At 44.1% G+C, this 20604-nt stretch overlaps 1 protein-coding gene across 1 annotated transcript in view; it reads left to right on the top strand.

Moving 5' to 3' along the window:
* Window positions 1-7754, top strand: part of tlx2 (T cell leukemia homeobox 2) — a 72738-nt gene extending 64984 nt beyond the window's left edge. The window contains exon 3 of the mRNA XM_060828185.1: window positions 7230-7754. Within this exon, the coding sequence (XP_060684168.1) occupies window positions 7230-7449 (220 nt within the window). The 3' untranslated portion in view covers window positions 7450-7754. The remainder of the gene's footprint in view (window positions 1-7229) is intronic.
* Window positions 7755-20604: the final 12850 nt, after the last annotated feature.

Genomic DNA, 20604 nt, shown 5'->3' with positions numbered 1-20604 from the left:
ACATAGTTAAATCTCCCTCTAGGTAAAAACAAGGACTGCAGATGCTAGATTCTAGATTAGGGTGGTGCTGGAAATGCTCAGCAGTTCAGGCAGCATTCGATGAGGAGTAAAATTGACGTTTCGGGCAAAAGTCCTTCATCAGGAGTACAGGCAGAGAGCCTGAAGGGTGGAGAGATAAATGAGAGGAGGGTGGGGGTGGGGACAAAGTAGCATAGAGTACAATAGGTGAATGGAGAAGGGGATGGAGATAGGTCAGGGAGGAGGGTGGAGTGGATAGGTGGAAAAGAAGATAGGCAGGTAGCACAAATCATGGGGAGAGTGCTGAGCTGGAAATTTGGAACTAGGGTGAGGTGCGGGAAGGGGAAATGAGGAAGCTGTTGAAGTCCACATTAATGCCCTGGGTTGAAGTGTTCCGAGGCGGAAGATGAGGCGTTCTTCCTCCAGGCGTCTGGTGGTGAGGGAGCGGTGGTGAAGGAGGCCCAGGACCTCCATGTCCTCGGCTGAGTGGGAGGGGGAGTTGAAATGTTGGGCCACAGGGCGGTGTGGTTGACTGGTGCGGGTGTCCCAGAGATGTTCCCTAAAGTGCTCTGCTAGGAGGCGTCCAGTCTCCCCAATGTAGAGGAGACCGTACTGGGAGCAGAGACCACATTGGGAGCAACGGATACAATAAATGATATTAGTGGATGTGCAGGTAAAACTTTGATGGATGTGGAAGGCTCCTTTAGGGCCTTGGATGGAGATGAGGGAGGAAGTGTGGGCTCAGGTTTTGCAATTCCTGCGGTGGCAGGGGAAGATGCCAGGACTGGAGGGTGGGTTGTAGGGGGGCGTGGACCTGACCAGGTATCTCCCTCTCCCTGGACATCAGTCCCAGTCCTGTTAAGATGTAATGATTCAGCTTGTGCAGGTCCCATTCATTGGAAAGGAAGGAGGGTAACGGTTAATGTTTCTAAACAGAGAACATTGAACAATACAGCGCAGAACAGGCTCTTCATCCTTCGTTGTTGCACCAACATGTGACTAATCTAAGCCTATCCCCCCTACACTGTTCCATCATCATCCATGTGCTTATCCAAGGATTGTTTAAATCTCCCTAATGTGGCAGAGATAACTACATTGGCAGGTAGGGCATTCCACGCCCTTACCACTCTCTGAATAAAGAACCTGCCTTTGACATCTGGCTTTAATCTATCATCCCTCAATTTGCAGCTATGCCCTCTCACACAAGCTGATGTTATCATCCGAGGAAAAAGACTGCCACTGTCCACGCAATCTAATCCTCTGATCATCTTGTATGTCTCTATTAATCGTCTCTTAGACTTCTTCTCTCCAATAAGAACAGATCCAAGTCCCTCAGCCTTTGCTCATAAGACCTTCCCTCCAGACCAGGCAACATCCTGGTAAATCTCCTCTGCACCTTTTCCAATGCTTCCACATCATTCCTGTAATGGGGTGACTAGAACTGTACACAATATTCCAAGTGAGGCCGCACTAGCATTTTGTATAGTTGCAGCATGACATCACAGCTCCAGAACTCAATCCCTCTTCCAATAAAGCCTAACACCGTATGACTTCTTAACAGCACTATTAACCTGGGTAGCCACTTTCAGGGATCTATGTACATGGACACCAAGATCCCTCTGCACACCCACATTGCCAAGAATCTTTTATTGACCCAGTATTCTGCCTTCCTGTGATTTTCCCAAAGTGAATTGCTTCGCATTTATCTGCATTTTCCACCTCTCTGCCCAATTCTGCAGTTTATCTAAGTCCCCCTGCAAACTGCAACATTCTTCCACACTGTCCACCACTCCACCGACTTTAGTGTCGTCTGAAAACTTACTAATCCATCCACCTATGCCTGCGTCTAAGTCATTTATAAAAATGACAAATAGCAGTGGTCCCAAAACAGATCCTTGTGGCATATCACTAGTAACCGGACTCCAGGCTGAGTATTTACCATCAACCACCACTCGTTGCTTTCTTACAGAAAGCTAGTTCCGAATCCAAACTGCTAAATCACCCTCAATCCCATGCCTCCACATTTTCTCCTACAATCTACCATGTGGAACCTTACCTTTACTGAAGTCAATGTATACTAAGTCAACTGCCCTCCCTCATCCACATGCTTGGTCACCTTCTCAAAAAAACTCAATGACGTTTGTGAGACATGACCTGCCCTTGACGAAACCATGTTGACTATCTGAAATCAAATTGTTGCTTGCTAGATGATTATAAATCTTATCTCTTATAATCCTTTCCAAAGCTTTTCCTACAACAGACGTAAGGCTCACTGGTCTATAATTACCTGGGTCATCTCTACTGTCCTTCTTGAACAAGGGTACAACATTTGCAATCCTCCAGTCCTCTGGTACTAAACCTGTAGACAATGACGACTCAAAGATTAAGGCCAAAGGCTCTGCCGTCTCCTCACTAGCTTCTCAGGGAATCCTTGGATAAATCCCATCAGGCCTAGGAGACTTGTCTAGAATTCCTAGAAACATGGCATTCCAACTAGAACTCTACCAACAAACACATCAAGTTAGACCCCATCTACCACCCCCTGAGAAAAGGAACAGGAAGTGAATTCACCACAGGAAATAACATCACCAGAGGAAATGACATCACCAACCCAAAGAAACCCAAACATGTAAATAGAAAGCAGGAATTCGCAGCAGTGCTTCGCCTGAGGCCCACTGAAGATGTTAATAGTAAGGTAAGGAAACGTCTTGAAATGAACCTTCCAGCTCAGCGAGCAAACCTACATCCAAAACCTCAACCTGAGTTACAAATCTTCTTAAAACTTGTCTACTTTCACGCTTTCTAGAATTGATAACACCTACTCCTTACTAACGTCAACCCTTTCAAGTTCTAATAGCCAGTTCTAGAAGGGCTCATGCCCGAAACATCGATTCTCCTGCTCCTTGGATGCTGCCTGACCTGCTGCGCTTTTCCAGCAACACATTGTCAGCATTCAATTTCTTTAGTAAACCACGGTTCCTTTACCTTATCACTTCCTCCCTGCTTGACAGGGACATATCTATCAAGAACGTGCAATATCTGTTCCTTAAACCAGCTCCACATTTCAATTGTCCCCATCCCTTGCATTTTGCTGCGCCATTCTATATCTCCTAAGTCTTGCCTATCGCCCCTAGTAATCCAGGGGCTCAGACTCATAGCCTGGACACTGAACTGTAGCAGTTTAGAGCCATAGAGTCATAGAGATGTACAGCACAGAAACAGACCTTCAGTACAGCCCATCCATGCCGACCAGATATCCTAAATCAATCTAATCCCATTTGCCAGAATTTGGCCCAAATCCCTCTAAACCTTCCTATTCATATACCTATCCAGATGCTTCTTAAATGTTTTAATTGTACCAGCCTCCATCACTTCCTCTGGCAACTAATTCCATACACGCACCATCCTCTGCATGAGAAAGTTGCCCTTTAGGTCCCTTTTAAATCTTTCACCTCCCAACATAAAGGTATGCCCTCTAGTTTTGGACCCCTACTCTGGGAAAAAGACATTGGCTATTTACCTCTATCCATGCCACTCATGATTTTATAAACCTCTATAAGGACACCCCTCAGTTTCCCTACACTCCAGGGAAAACAGCCCAGCCTTCTCAGCGTCTCCCTACAGCGCAAACCCTCTAACCCTAGCAACCTCCTTTTTAATCTTTTCTGCACCCTTTCAAGTTTCACAACAACCTTCCTATAGCAGGGAGACCAGAATTGCATGCAGTTTTCCAAAAGTAACCTAGCCAATGTCTTGTACAGCCATAACAATACCTTCCCAATTACTGTACTCAATGCACTGGCCAATAAAGGAAAGCATATCAAAGACCTTCTTCATTAGTCTATCTACCTGCGAGTCTACTTTCAAGGAACTATGACCCTGCACTCCAAGGTCTCTTTGTTCAGCAACACTCCCGAAGGCCCTACCCTTAGGTGTATAAGTCCTGCTGTAATTTGCCTTAAATTAGTATTTTGGAACATAAAGCTAGTCTCAGGCATGGTGACTGTGGAGCTACCATTGATTATCCTAAACTAAAGCCTTCAAAATGGGCCTTTGGATGATTATTTGGAGAAAGGAAATGGGGACGGGTATTGGTGAAAAAAAACCTGCACTAGATATTGTTTCTCATTTGAAGAACTCATGCAGGATCGCTTGGCCAAATGACCTCCTTCTTGCCCACACTTCATTCTGTGAGGAAAACCCTAATATCCTTTAGGGAAGGTAAAACTACCGTCCTTACTTGGTCTGGCCTCATGTAACCCCAGACCCACAGCTACTTGGGTGGCCTTGAAATGGCCTAGCCTGCCATTTATTGCCAGGGAAATTAGGGGTAGTATAGAATCGTAGAACTTCTACAGTGTCAGAGCAGGCTATTCAGCCCATCGAGTCCACACTACCTTCCAAAGAGTATTTCACCCAGACTCACACCCCTAACCTAAAACTTTGCATTTCCCATGGCCAAACCATTTAACCTGCACATCCCCGGACATAATGGGCAATTTAGCACAGCCAATTTACCTAACCGTTACATTAGATTAGATTCAATTCCCTACAGTATGGAAACAGGCATTTCGGCCCAACAAGTCCACACCGACCCTCTGAAGAGTAATCCTACCAGACCCATTACCCTACCAGATATTTAACCCTGACTATTGCACCTGACCCTATAGGCAGTTTAGCATGGCCAATTCACCTGACCTGCACATCTTTGGATTGTGGGAAGAAAGCGGAGCACCTGGAGGAAACCCACGCAGACACGGGGAGAATGTGCAAATTCCACACAATTGCCCAAGGCTGGAATTAAACCCGGGTTCCTGGTGCTCTGAGGCAGCAGTGCTAACCACTGAGCCACTGTGCTGCTCTAATAGCATTTATATCCCATGAAAGATCAAGGAAGAGCTATAGAATAAAAGCCCTATTTTTACAGCCCTGATGAGAAGATTGAACAAGTCTCTCTTTTCACAATCTCAAGATGTCTCAAGGATTTCACAGTTTCCTTTATTGTGTAGTTCAGAAAGTGCAACTGCCAATTTACATGCAGCAATTCACACAAAGATGATGACAACCTTTTCTTTCACTCATGGCATTAGCATTTCTGGCTGGGCCAGTACTTATTGCCGATTCTGACTTGTACTGCTGCAGTCTACATGCATATAAGTAAACCCATAATGTCGTTAGGAAGGGAATTCCAGAGTTTTGGAATCTATTTTGGAATGGATCTAGTTGAAGGATAAATAATCTACCACAACATTGGGCCCATTGTCCAAGTAATATTTTGTACAATCAGCAAATATGGCAGATAGGGACTAGATTTAACATCATATTGGAAAGATAGCACTTCCAGCAATGTAGCACAATCTATCCTGCCTTGGGACTATCTGACTGGCTGTATGTCAAGACTTTAAGCTGGGTCTTGACCTATATTCTTCGGTTCAGAACTGGGAGTGCTACCATTTCGCTATGACAGCCATTCAGCCCTTTAAGGTATGCCCTTGAATTTGATCGTGTCTGATATACATCTTTCCTCCATTTGCCCATCTTAGTTTTGTTTATGTTAAAATCTTTGCATAACAAAAATCTCCCCTTATCACATAATAAAACTTAAGTATGAATGAAAATAGAAACAGGTTGTAGAATATTTTCATCTTGCACAGATCAGGACGGAATGCAAGAATGCCAAATTTCAAACATTAGTGTATACTTTATATTGCAGGGGAATAAGGTGCTGATTGATTGGCAAATCTTGATGCATTGACCAAACAGCACCCTTTCCTCCTGCATTATAAATTGTTTCAATTGTTGGAAATTTGGCATTCTTGCATTCTGTCCTGGTGAGAAGATTGAGCAACAAGTCTCTCTCTTCCAACATATTCTTTCAGTTTCAAAGGTCTCTAATTCACTGATAGAGACTGATTCATGCACCCAGGCAGATGCAAGACAACAGGAGAAAGTGAGGCCTGCAAATGCTGGAGACCAGAGCTGAAAATGTGTTGCTGGAAAAGCGCAGCAGGTCAGGCAGCATCCAAGGAACAGGAGATTCAACGTTTCGGGCATAAGCCCTTCTTCCTGAAGAAGGGCTTATGCCCGAAACGTCGAACCTCCTGTTCCTTGGATGCTACCTGACCTGCTGTGCTTTTCCAGCAACACATTTTCAGCAGATGCAAGACAAATAAACATAGAACAGACAGGATAGACATTTAATGAATGATGCAACTTTGGTGTGAGCCAGAGGTCGTAGAAAAGAAGCAACCCATTACTATCAGATTTTGATTTGAAAGGCTTGTCAGGCTGGTTGAGAAGGTATTTAGCATGCTTGCCTTCATTGCTCAGTACTTTGAGTATAGGAGCTAGGAAGTCATGTTGAGGTTGTACAAAACATTGGTAAGGCCTCTTCGAGAATGCTGTTTCGAGTTCTGGTGATACTGTTATAGCAATGATATTGTTAAGCTGGAGAAGGCTCGGAAGAGATTTACCAGGATGTTACTGGGTATGGAAGTTTTGGGTTATAATGGAAGGCTGGATAGCCTGGGACCTTTTTGACTGGATTGGAGGAGGAGGTTGAGAGGTGACCTTATAGAAGTTTATAAAATCACGAGGGGTACAGAAATGGTTAATGGTAGGTGTCTTTTCCTTAGGATGAGGGATTTCAAACTAGGGATCACATTTTCACAATTTAAAAATCACACAACACCAGCTTATAGTCCACCAGGTTTATTTGGAAGTACTTGCTTTCGAATTGCTGCTCCTTCATCTGGTAGCTAGTGGACCTGGCGAGGGAGCAGTGCTCTGAAAGCTTGTACTTCCAAATAAACCTGTTGGACCGTAATCTGCTGTTGTGTGATTTTTAGCTTTGTCCACCCTGGTTCAACACTGGCACCTCCACATTTTTTAAGGTGAGAGGAGAGAGATTTTAAAAAGACATGAGGGCAAATGTTTTACAGACAGAATGGTTCGTGAGGAAGTAGTGGATGTGCGTATAATTCCAACCTTTAAAAGACATTTGGATACATACATGAATAGGAAAGGTTGGAGGGATATGCGCCAGGAGCAGGCAGGTGGGACCAGTTCAGCTTGGGATTATGATCAGAATGGACTGGTTGGACCGAAGGGTCTGTCTCTGTGCTGAATGACTCTATGATTCCATAAGAGAATAAGAACGTTCATCCCCATAATGACCTGTTTCCTCTCTCTCTCTCTCTCTCTCCAATCAGGAGGCAGACGGCTGAGGAACGGGAGGCGGAGAGGCAGCAGGCAAATCGACTGATGATCCAGCTCCAGCAAGAGGCCTTCCAGAAATCGCTGACTCAGCCCATTCAGCAGGACCCCCTGTGCCTGCACAATGCCTCACTGTATGCCCTGCAGAACCTCCAGCCCTGGGCAGACGACAGCAGCAAAATCACCTCCGTGACCTCAGTGGCATCAGTGGTCTAAGCGACTAACCCCCCAGCGATCGTTTTGGGAACTTGCCTCTTCTCTCCCCACTGGCAGAGACACTCAAACCCCTCATACCAAATAGTGCTGCGCATTACTGTATATTATTGGCTGGAATCTTTTCTTTTTAAAACATTAAGTATAGTTATCGGACACACACAAAACAAAACTCGCTAAAAGGTTATTGCAATGTGAAAAAAAAATTAAAAAGGCTCAATTAATCAAAATTTCAGTCTTGCTGTTTTAAAAATGAGAACGAATTCATCCAGTGGGTACAGTAACTGGCTTTTAAATAGAAGAACAAATAGAACAAATATCCCGAGGCACTTGGTTAAAGTGTTAACCAGGAGAAAGTGAGGACTGCAGATGCTGGAGATCAGAGCTGAAAATGTGTTGCTGGAAAAGCGCAGCAGGTCAGGCAGCATCCAAGGAGCAGGAAATTCGACGTTTCGGCCATAAGCTGATTCCTGATGAAGGGCTTATGCCCGAAACGTCGAATTTCCTGTTCCTTGGATGCTGCCTGACCTGCTGCGCTTTTCCAGCAAGACATTTTCAGCTAAAGTGTTAACCAGATAAGTTCAGACATACAGACTTATTACAATTCAGACAGCCTGCACAAGCTATTAGTTCCAAACTACTGTCTTTTCATAAGCCTGAAAGACTTATAGAAGCAGAATTGGACCATTCAGCCCATCAAGTCTGCTCTGCCATTCAATCATGGCTGATAGTTTCTCAACTCCACTTACCTGCCTTCTCCCCATAACCTTTGATCACCTTACTAATCAAGAACCGATCTATCTCTGTCTTAAATACACCCAATGACTTTGCCCCCACTGCCTTCAATAGCAATTGGTCCCACAGAGTCACCCACCCTCTAGCTGAAGAATTTCCTCCTCATCTCAGTTCTAAAGGGCCACCCCTTCAATACTGAGGCCTCTCAGTATTCTGCAAGTTTCAATGAGGTTTCCCCTCATCCTTTGAAACTCCATCAAGTGCAGACCCAGAGTTCTTAAACATTCCTCACAGGATAAGCCTTAAAACAATACAATGTAATACAGCAAAGGAACACGCCCTTCAGCCTGCACTGACTTCTTATCCTTGGGATCATTCTTGTAAACCATCCCTGGATTGTGTTCCCAGCCAGCACATCCTTCCTTAGATATGGGTCCCAAAACTGCTCACAATATTCCAAATGCTGTTTGACCAGAGCCTTATGCAGCTAAGGGAGTACAGCTCTGCTCTTATATTCTAGCCCTCTTGAAATAAATGTTAGCGTTGCATTTGCTTTCACAATTGCCAACTGAACCAGCATGTTAACTTTAAGAGAATCCTGAACTAGGATTCCGAAATCCCTTTGTGCTTCAGATTACTAAAACCTCTAGAAAACAGTCACGTCTTTATCCTTCCTCACAAAGTGCACAATCTCACACTTTCCCACATTGTATTCCATCTGCCACTCTCTGAGCCTGCCTAAGTCCTTCTGCAGCCTCTCTGCTTCCTCAACATTATCTGTCTCTCCACTTGTCTTTGTATCTTCTGCAAAGTTAGCAACAGTGCCCTCAGTTCCCTCATTGAGCTCATTAATATGTCATATGAATAGTTGTGGTCCCAACACTGGTTCCCATGGAACTCCACTAGTCACTGGCTGCCGTCCTGAAGAAGTCCCCTTTATCCCCACCTTTTATCTTATGACAATCAGGCAATCCTCTATGCATGCCAGCACCTTGTCCCTAATACCATGGACTCTTATCTTATTTAACAGCTCCTTTGCAGTGCCTTGTCAAAGGTTTTTGGAAATCCAAATAGATCACATCCATTGGCTCTCATCTAGTTCCATTACTTCCTGAAAGAATTCTAACAGATTTGTCAGGCATGACCTCCCCTTGTTGAAGCTGTGCTGACTCAACCCTATTTCACCCTCCTGATGAAGGGCTAATGCCTGAAATATCGATTCTCCTGCTCCTTGATGCTGCCCGAACTGCTGTGCTTTTCCAGCACCACACTCTTCGACCTATTTTACCATGCACTTCCAAGTACTTGTCAATTCTCGTCCTTAGTAATGGACTCTAAAATCTTACCAATGACCAAGGTCAGGCAAACTGCCTATAGTTCCCTGTTTTCTGCCTCCCTCCCTTATTAAACAGGACTGTTACATTAGCCATTTTCCAGTCCTCTGGGATTCTCCTTTACTTCAGTGATTCCTGAAGGATCACCCCCAATGCCTCTACAATCTCCTCAGCTGTCTCCATCAGAACTCTGGACTGTGGTCCATCCGGTCCCAGTGATTTATCCACCTTCAGACCTTTCAGCTTCCCCAGCACCTTCTCCCTTAGTGACGGCCACTAAGCTCACCTCTGACCCTGAATGTCATGAAGTTCTAGTCTGCTGCTGGTGTCTTCCACTGTGAAAATTGATGTAAAGTACCTGTTCAGTTCTTCTGCCATTCCTTTGTTCCCCATTGCTGCTTGCCCAGCCTCATTTTGCAGCAGTCCAACATTCACCCTTCCGTCGTTCTCAGACCTTTTAGATATGTGAAAAACTCTTGCAATCTTCTTTAATATTACTGGCTAACTTACTCCAGCTCCTCCCTCACGCCTTGGTCGTTACCTTTACTCAATTGTAATACTTTGAGAACTGATCCCCATAGAAATGATAAATATTCACATCTCCACAGGTGACTTGAAATTGGGCCTCCTGGCCTGGAGATATACCACAACAGCCGCCAAGAGATAGCTATGAAATTTTAGTTCATGGCAATATGCTCACAAGCAAACTTTACTCAATACGTGAATGCAGCTTGGCTTCCCCAGTTCCCCTTAAGACCAAGTCATTGTGTATTTTAGAATTTTCTGGGTAATACAATTATATTAGAATGCCTAGTGTTCATACACATACATATACTTTCATAGAAATGGTGGGAATATCACAGTGTGCCCATGATGTAATTACAATAATAAATAATATTTGATGAGCTTTTTGTTCTTAACCGAATCATGCTCAAGTCCCAGAATGTGCTTTCTGTATCACTTTGTGATTTTTGAAAACCCATGAGCCTTGGTGGCCTTCAGTCAGATAGAAAAATTCCACTCGGCCATGTTTTGCCTATTTAGAAACGTGACGTTCTCTAACCTGTTTGGTTCACTTCAATATTGTGATTTTTCTTTGGGCTGTGGATAGACTATGACATTGACCCTAATGGATTATCTGTGAGGGCATCACATTGACAGCACCAGTCCGCCAACTGTTACAGAGTCACAGAGCACGGAAACACACCCTTCAGTCCAACTAGTCCATGCCAACCATGTTCCCAAACTAAACTAGATCCACCTGCCTGCGCTTGACCCATATATGTCCAAACCTTTCCTATTCATGTACTTATCCAAATGTCTTTTAAATGTTGTAAGCCTATCTATATCCAACACTTCCTCTGGCAGTTCTTTCTAGAAACGAACCACTCTCTGAGTAAAACCGTTGACCCTCATGTCCTTTTAAAAGCTTTATCATCTCACCTTAAAAGTATGCCTCTAGTTTTGAACTCCCCCCAACCTAAGGAAAAGGTTTATGCACCTCATGATTTTATAAACTTCTCAAGGTCACCCCTCAACCTCCTACACTCCAGTGAAAAAAAGTCCACGCCTCTCTTTATCACTCAAACCTTCCATTTCTGGTGACATCCTGGTAAATCGTTTCTGAACCTTCTATCCATCCTATAAGAGGGTGACCAGAACTGGATACAGTATTCCAGATCCTTCAAAGTTGCAACCCAAGAGGATAGGATTGTTAAGAAAGCACATGGTGTTTTGGCTTTCATTAACAGGGGGATCGAGTTTAAGAGCCGTTAGGTTTTGTTGCAGCTCTACAAATCCCTGGTGAGACCACACTTGGAATACTGTGTCCAGTTCTGGTCACCCTACTATAGGAAAGATACAGAGGCTTTGGAGAGGGTGCAAAGAAGGTTTACAAGGATGTTGCCTGGACTAGAGGGCTTGCCTGAAGAAGAGAGGTTGGCTAAGCTCAGACTTTTCTCTCTGGAGAGAAGGAGGAAGAGAGGTGACCTGATCGAGGTATACAAGATAATGAGAGGAATGGATAGAGCCAATAGCCAGAGACGTTTCCCCAGGGCAGGATTGACTGGCACGAGGAGTCATAGTTTTAAGGAGAAAGGTATAGAGGGGGCATCAGAGGAAGGTTCTTTACACAGAGAGTTGTGAATGCATGGAATGTGTTGCTAGCGATGATGGTGGAAGCAGAGTCATTAGGGACATTTTAGCAACATGCACATGGATAGCAGTGAATTGACGGGTGTGTAGATAAAGTTATTTATTGTACATTAGGAGTAATCCTTGGCACAACACTGTGTGCTGTACTTTTATATTCTAAAAGGCCTCACCCCAGTGTTCTGAACAACCTCAACTTGACAACCCAACTCCAATATTCAAAGGCCTGTGCAGCAAAGGCAACCCTGTTAAACATCTTCTTACACACCCTGGAGAAAGTGAGGACTGCAGATGCTGGAGGTCAGAGTCAAAATGCGTGGTGCTGGAAAAGCACAGCCAGTCAGGCAACATCCGAGGAGCAGGAGAGTTGACATTTTGAGCATAAGCCCTTCGTCAGCTCTTCCTGGAGAAGAAGAAGAGCTTCTGCTCAAAACATTGATTCTCCTGCTCCTCAGACGCTGCCTGACCAACTGTGCTTTTCCAGCACCTCACTTTTTGATTTCTAAACCACCCTGTCTACATGTGTGATAAATTCCAAAGAAATATGTACCTCTGGTCTCTCTATTCTACAACATGACCCAGAGCTCTCATCAATTGTTATAAGTTCTGCCCTTGTTCATTTTACCCAAATGGAATACCTCACATTTATACAAATTAAACTCTGTTGGCCCTTCACACTGCCATTGTGAAACAAGACAGACGCCACAACAGTGACAAGAAAACATGTGCGTGTTTGATGTTTGGAAGAATTTGGATTGTATCCATGCTGTGCCAGCCAGGCTGCCTGTGAATGCACTGGAACTGCTTGTCCAATATGAACTCGGTTAGTCAGTCCATAGGCCCATTCAAAAAATTTTCCAGACAACTGTTATTTCCGGACTTTGGATTTCCAGATCAGAGAGCTTATACTGCTCCTCAAACAGTGCCTATTGTTAACAACCGACATGGCTGAGGAACCATAAGGGGTTAAATTCAGGGAATTCCCATACTTGAGTCACTCTCCAGTTTTCCTCGGATGGTGTTGGCTAGCACGAGGGGACATAGCTTTAAACTGAGGGGTGATAGATATAGCACTGATGTCAGAGGTTAATTCTTTACACAGAGAGTAGTAGGGGCGTGGAATGCACTGCCCACAACAGTAGTAGACTCGCCAACTTTACAGGCATTTCAATGGTCATTGGACAAACATATGGATGAAAATGGAATAGTGTGGGATAGATAGGCTTCAGATTGGCTCAACAGGTCAGCGCAACATTGAGGGCCGAAGGGCCGGTACTGTGCTGTAATGTTCTATTCTATTCTATTCTGCATGGATAGTAATGTGCGAGGAGCTTGAGATATTGGACTGAGGAAGTCAAATGAATATAAATACTCCAAGTGATAATGTAGTCTGGGGGTTTGGCGACACAAAGGGCTAGTCTTGACATGGATTTGGTGGATGGATTTTGGGGAAATGAATTCAGGGCTCAGCTGAGGGGCGGGTGGAGAAAAAAGAAAGACAGTAGGAGGCCCTTGCATCAGTGCTTTAATTCAGTTAGATCACTGCTGCACAATATCTCAACATCCATAGCTTAACATATCGATTGACCTACCTATTCTTTAATGGTATTTCCTCACAGAAATCTCTCAATTATGGTTTTAAAATTACATTGTTTCCACACACAGCCAAGATGCAGGATAATTCTTTTGAGCAGAGTTTTCCGGGTTTTCACTAGCTTTCGAATGAAATAAAGTGCTCCCTGATATCTCACCCTGAATGGCCCTGGTCGAAGGTAATGTATTTTTGTTCTGATTACAAAATTGGGTGGAGTTGTCTGTGTGGAGTTTGCACGTTTTCCCCATGTCTGCGTGGGTTTCCTCCGGGCGCTCTGGTTTCCTCCCACGATCCAAAGATGTGCCGGTTAGGTGAATTGGCCATACTAAATTGCCCATAGTGTTCAGGGATGTGTAGGTTAGGTGCACTAGTCAGGGGTAAATAAGAGGATAAGAGGGTTAGGGAATGGGTCTGGGTGGGTTGCTCTTCGGAGAGTTGGTGTAGACTTGTTGGACTGAAGGGCCTGTTTCCACACTGCAGGGATTCTATCCTATTCTATTTTTAACCTCCAACCAGAGGAAACAGTTTTCTTAAATTTATCTTCAGATATTACACTAATCCTCTCTTATACTTCAGATGGCCCATGTGGCACAGGTAAATGTGGGGCTGAAATTAGAACACTGGCACTGAAGTGATTTGTTGCACAGTTTTAACTCTGCTCAGTCTTCTCAAGCAGAGAAGAATGCTCAGAAATGCCCACCTCTAATAGAGGATGGGAAAACAGTGCAGGAACTGCACTGACATCTCCTGTGAAGTTCCCAGATGAATAAAATTTCTCAGCTTCCGGTAGCCCACTCACTTGGACTGATTCGTTTCTCAATTCACTGAGAGCTCAGGAGAATAGCTGAACAGATTGAGAATAGGTTGATTTCGAGTAAACACCCTTCCTCCACCCAAGTGCACCATCGATAACCTGCTGGATGATACACCAAGGGAAGCTTTGATGGGGTGGTGGTCTGGCTGTTGGACATGATCTAGAAAGTACAATGTGCAGAGTCACAAGGGAGAGGAAGGGGAACGGTAATAGGCGATCATTTGGAGAGGATGTAGAGGCACAATGGGCTGAATGGCCACCTTCTACACTGTTATGATCATGTGATTCCCATGGTTCAATTAGTCTTTCACTCAGAGTGAATGTCTGGACCACACAGACTCTCCTTGGTCAGGAGGTAAGATTCACTCTGGCATCTCTAGGACCTGTCTTGAGTTCCTCGTTGGAGAGGTGTTTTCCGATAAAGACTTGTAAGGATGGAACTCCTGACCTCTAGTCTATTCCCCAACCACTGCTCTTCAGCAGCCTTAAGAGTCAGTTTCCGTGCGGTACAACTCTATGACTGTATCCTGGCATGGGCTGTGTGGTAGCTAGCTAATTGGCTTGTCACCAAGCTCAGCTGACTACTGATCGTGTTAATCTATGTTTCTATGTTCATTTAAAAAATGGCTGGCGGGATGTTAATCCAGTGCCCGCCCATCTACTCCACTATAGGGGACAGCTCAGTTATGGGCAGGAAGGAAGTGAGCAAAACACTCAATGCAAATGGCTGAGCAAAGCCACTAAGGTAGATCCCCATCAGATTCACAAGGGCAAATAGGGATAGGCAATAAATTGTGACCTTGTTCATGATGCTCACAGTCTGCCGGAATTAAATTTTTGTTTAATAAATTGGAGGTCACTGGAAGTGGCATTACTCAGTACAGGGGGCAAATTAAGATGGGAGTCAGATGGAAGACTTTCTGCCTGTTGGAAAGGTGGATGGGAGTCCATGTAAAAACAGTTAGTCCACTGAGATTCTATACAATAGGAGCAAGTAGGACAGTGTTAGGCACAATCACATTTTATATAAAGAGAAGTGCTTTGATCCATGGAAAACCATTGGATCAGGCTGTTGCTAATTTCGAGTTCTTCAAACTATTTCAAAGTTTGAGTTCGCTTTTGTCTAGCATGTCTACCTGCCCCGAAAGAATCCGTCAGCCACTTGTCAGTGTTAAGAATGTGTCTGACGCATCAAAACAGGAGCTTTGAAGTATCGAGTGGGGGTGGTAAAGGATCAGTTGAGTTCTTATGATACAGGCCTGTTAAGGACATCAAAGAACAAATGTACAGCAGAGAGGAAATGCAGGCTGGAGGTTTCCAACTGGAAACAGGTGGGGCACTGAGAAGATGCTGGTGAACCATGAACTACTTGCATCTGAGTAAACAAAGCAGGAAGTTAGACCGTGGGGAACTTGCGCTGAAATCTCTCAAACAGCAAATCATCGCAATGTGGGCAGAAAGATAGGAGAATGCAGCAAAGGCTATTATAAAATGGTCAGTGGGGTTTTATAAAAGCACTGGTGAAGTATAAAATAAGAACTTTCTTCAAAATGTGTTGAAGTTTGTAGATGATGCTGCTTGAAATTTCAATCTTGACCGCACCCACATACTTTCCACAGTAATCAGAAGCAGATGCTATCAGAGAAGGTTTCGATATCGTGGAGAAGGAGACCAATCACTTCGTCATGATTGTGCCAGCTCTCTACAGGAGCTGTTCAATCACTCCCACTTTGAGTTCCCCATGGCCCTTGACCAATTGCTCAACCCAGGGGTTAATTTTAAAACTGAGATAGAAAGTTTTGTAAGACTTAGATGTTCAGGAGAAAGTGAGGACTGAAGACGCTAGAGATCAAAGTTGAAAAGTGTGGAGCTGGAAAGGCACAGCAGGTCAGGCACTCTTCCTGATGAAGGTTTTATGTCCAAAACATTGATTCTCTTGCTCCTCGGATGCTGCCTGACCTCCTATGCTTTTCCAGCACTGCACGTTTTGACAAAGATATTCGGGAACTTGGAGCGAACATGGCTTCATGGGGTTGATTAGCCATGATGGCACAGGCTCAAGAACCAAAGCAACGAACACCACCACATTTCAGTGCCTCGCAAATGTTTCCCTTTTTACGAAAGAGAAAATTGAATTGAATTTTTCCAATTCATCAAATAGAAACATAGAATATTTAAACCACAGAAAAAAAGCCATTCAATTAACTGCGTCCAATTCTCTTTGGAAGGTTACTTTAGAATCTGTTTTCAGCACCCAATACATTCTTTTATTCATTCATGGATTGTGAATTTTGCTGACTAAGCCAACGTTTGTGGACCATTCTTTAATTGCTCTCGAGAAAGTGGTGTTGAGATGCCTTTTTTAATTACTGCAGGGGTAAGTCGACTAGGGAGGGAGTTTCAGGGTTTTTGACCCAGTGACACTGAAGGAATGGCAATATATTTCCAAGTCAGGATGGGTGAGTGGCTTGGAGGGCAACTTGCAGCTGTTCCCATGTATCCGCTGCCCTTGTCCTTCTGGATGGTAGAGATTGTCAGTTTCGAAGATGCTGACTCAGGAGTAAGTTGGTATTCAGTTCATTTTGTCGATGATACTTTCCGGATTATAACGATGTAAAAGAATTTCCTCAGCCTCCTTTCAGATTCCTTAAAAATCGCTTACACCAAACAGATTTGGCTTGACAGGTTGGTGCTGGTGCTCCTCAGATGCTGCCTGAACTGCTGTGCTCTTCCAGCACCACTAACCCAGAACCCGAGTTTTGATTCCTGCCTTGGGTCACTGTGTGGAGTTCTCCCAGTGTCTGAGTGGGTTTCCTTTGGTTTCTTCCCATAATATCCAAAGATGTGCAAGCCAGGTAGACTGACCGTGGCTAATATGAGGTTACGGGGTTGAGGTGGGTCTGGGCGGGAGGATCGGTATAGATGCGATGGGCTGAATGGCCTCTACCTACACTGTAGGGATTCTATGATTCTAGATGTAATTTCTCAGGCGAAAGGTCGAAAGGCCTGGTTTTCTCTCTCCACATCTTCTATAAGTCCCGGGGCCTGGTGAAGGAGTTCCAGAAATATTTATCCCTCACGCAACATCTTTGAAGCAGGGTTAGCTGTGAAGGGAGAGCAGATGACACTGAAACTGGGAATGAGCTGAAGATACACACATTCCTCACCTGCGTCCTTCTCTTCCACTTCCTCGCTTTTAATGATCTATCTACAAAACAGTCTGAAAGAGGAGGAAAATCCAGGTAGCCAGATTCCGACACTCACACTTTCGTACGAATCCCAATGACACCAACCCGGACTGTGTGTCAGTAGGGTTGATTCAAAATTGTTGTTCATTTAACCCAAAACCTTCGCTCTGGCTCAGTCCAATCCACTGTTTTGGAGGTCATGGCTTCCTCTGTCTAACACTGCTTAACAAGCAGAAAGGCACAAATGGTTTTACTCAATAGTTCTGCTGCTTGTTATGTTTCGATCATTACTCTTTTTGTTTTAAATACCAATTTATTGCCTCCATTTCTCAAATCATGCTGTTCCAAACCTTACCTTTCTGAAACTTGCTTGCCAGTCCCTTGAGTGACAGAACAATTTAAACTAGTGCCCATACGTCAAGCTCTACAGAGCTGAAGTCAAAAAATCCGCACAGAACAGATCGAAGCCATTCGGCCCATCGAGTCTGCACCAACTCTCCAAAACGTATCCCACCCAGATCCAGCACCCCCACCACCTCAATCCCAAAAACCCACATTTACCATGGTTAACCCATCTAGCCTACTCACCTAACCTGTACATCTTTGGACTGCAGGAGGAAACCAGAGCACCCAAAGGAAACCCATGCAGACACAGGGAGAAGGTGTGTACACCACACAGTGGGTGAAATCGAACCCAAGTCCAAGGCGCTATGGGGCAGCTGTGCTAACCAATCATATCTTTGAGCAAAATCTCTCTTGTATCCTTTCCAAAACCAAAATATTTGATAACACGGTCCAGAATTGGACACAATACTCTCCCCTGGGTACAAATGTTAACCATTTGAACACTTTGCTCCCATCGGCTTGGAACATCACGTACTGAATACTCAGTGTTTCTGAAGTGTTTTGGTGGAGTAGCCATTGTAAAGTGTCGTGGGGATTGCACAGATTCACAGCCCATTCACTAATGCACCTCAGTGCAGCGTTCTGAAAGCAAGGTCCCATCTTGTGTTTCACCAATTAATAGAGTACAATGTAAAGTGAACAATACAGGTTCCTTGCATCATGTGGAAAAGTGCCTCAGAGCTATTAACTCATGGAAGAGACTGCCACCTAGTGCAAGGTTGAAGTAGTCAGAGTGGTTCACAAACTGGGAAATTGCATTACTGTAGGCATGGGCATATAAGTCGACCATTGAAGCTTAGTAAAATCTCCCTGGGAAACGGGAGTCAACTTATAGGCTAGGAATGAAAGATAAAAGCCAGCTTGGATCTGGGTGGTCACCATTTTAAATTTCCATGGCATCTAATGCAAAAAGTGGGAAGGGGTGCCTTAAACTCCCAATGCAACTTCACAATGCAGCAAGTATTGTTAACCTGACCTCCAGTTGTAAGGGCAATCTGTTCATGCAGAGGGTGGTGCATGTATGGAAAGGGCTGCCAGAGGAAGTGATGGAGATTGGTACAATTACAACATTTAAAAGGAATTTGGATGGGTATGTAATTAGGGAAGGTTTAGAGAGATGTAGGCCTAATGCTGGCAAATGGGACTGGGTCAGAATGGGATTGTTACGACACAGGGTAAACACCCCCTGCTTAATTTAAACCAGCAACACAGAAAAGATTTATCTCGTGTAGTAGTCTGTGAAAATCCGAGAGGCCAAGAACTAGTTAAAGTAAAAGTAACAACTTTATTTCTTAAAGTATAACAGAGAATAATTAACTAACAACTATTTACAACTCCTTCCTCTAACTTATCTTTTACTTTCCCTTCTATAATACTAGTCCAATAAAACCCCTGATTAAGATTTACCAAAATTCAAATTTCAAAATCAGTCAACTGTCAAATCTTCCTCTGTCTTCTTTTCTTCTTCTTAGGGATTTCTGTTTCGCAGGTCACTGATCGATAAAGATACCTATTCTCTGGGCAATCTGCAGATGCTGCTGGCTTGGCAGTTCTCCCTCAACTGTTCAATTTCCCCTGGTCTTATACCCCAAAGCATCGGATTGTGTCATTGGCTTTTAATGTTGTCAATATACTCAATTCAAACTTAATTGGAGTTTGGTTTTTTTGGGGGGTATTAAACTGATTGGCCTAATTGAATTTTGTTTTTTGTCTTCAGACAACCAGCTACCCTAGCTGCTGGACCAAAAGGTTACACTGTATTATGTTCAGAACACTTGATGCTTTCAGGTCGTTCTGTTAGCCTTTAACTCTCTTAAAGGTACAGTACCCCATTCACCTTCCTAACAACAATTGACCAAAGTATCTGTTCTGTGCTGCATAACTCTGTGACTTGTACACCGGGTCAAGTTATATTCCACAATTTGTGGTTCATGGAAGGGTGATGGCAGATTCAATAATAAGTTTCAAAACAAAATGGAATATTCTAGAATTGTACAGCAAAGAGGGAGGCCAGGAAAATGTGATGTTTCTATTCCTGTGCTTTGAAAGGGCTATCTAACTATCCTATTCCCCTGCTGTTTCCCAAAACCTTGGAAGAACTTAGCCAATATCATTTCTTTGCAATTATTCAATCTGCTTCGAACATCCTTTAGGCAGTGCACTGCAAGGCATAACAATTTCATTTACAAAGATGAGTTGCATCAGACTTAAACGTTTACTCTGTTTCACTCTCAACAGGTACTTTCAACAAGTTTTTCTAGCCCTTCCTGTTTTCATTTCACAAGGACTCTGCATGGGGAAAAAGCTCAACCCCCCTCTTGACTTTCAATTCCCCCATCTCCCAACACCTTATCTTCACCATAGACATCCATTTGCTATACACGTCCATCCCTCATAATGAACGCCTAAAAGCACTCCGTTTCTTTCTCTCCTGCAGGCCCAGCCAGTACCCCTCCACCACCAACACTCTCATCTGCCTGGCAGAACTGGTCCTCACAACTCTTCCTTTGAATCCTCCCACTTTCCACAAACCAGAGGGGTGACTATGTGTACCTGCATGGGTCCGAGCTATGTCTGTCTCCTTGTAAGGTACATGGAACAGTCCAAATTCCGCACCATTCCCCACCCCTTTCTTCCCTACATTAATGACTGTATCAATGCTGCACTGTGCTCCAACGAGGAGATTGAACAGTTCATCAACTTCATAAACACCTTCCACCCTTACCTTAGGTTCATCTGAACCATCTTGGGACACCTCCCTCCTCTTCCCTGACCTCTCCGTCTCCATCTCTGGCAACTGACTTAGCACTGACATCTGTTTCAAATCCACTGACTCCCACAGCTATCTTGACTAAACGTCCTCCTGCAAAAATGTGATCCCAATGCCTCCACTTCCACTGTATCTGCTCCCAGGATGAGTGATTTCACTCCAGGACA

Source organism: Hemiscyllium ocellatum, chromosome 1 (genome assembly GCF_020745735.1).
Source record: "Hemiscyllium ocellatum isolate sHemOce1 chromosome 1, sHemOce1.pat.X.cur, whole genome shotgun sequence".
Classification (NCBI taxonomy): Eukaryota; Metazoa; Chordata; class Chondrichthyes; order Orectolobiformes; family Hemiscylliidae; genus Hemiscyllium; species Hemiscyllium ocellatum.
The sequence above is the reverse complement of the archived record's forward strand: the minus strand, read 5'-3'. Positions and strand labels throughout refer to the sequence as shown.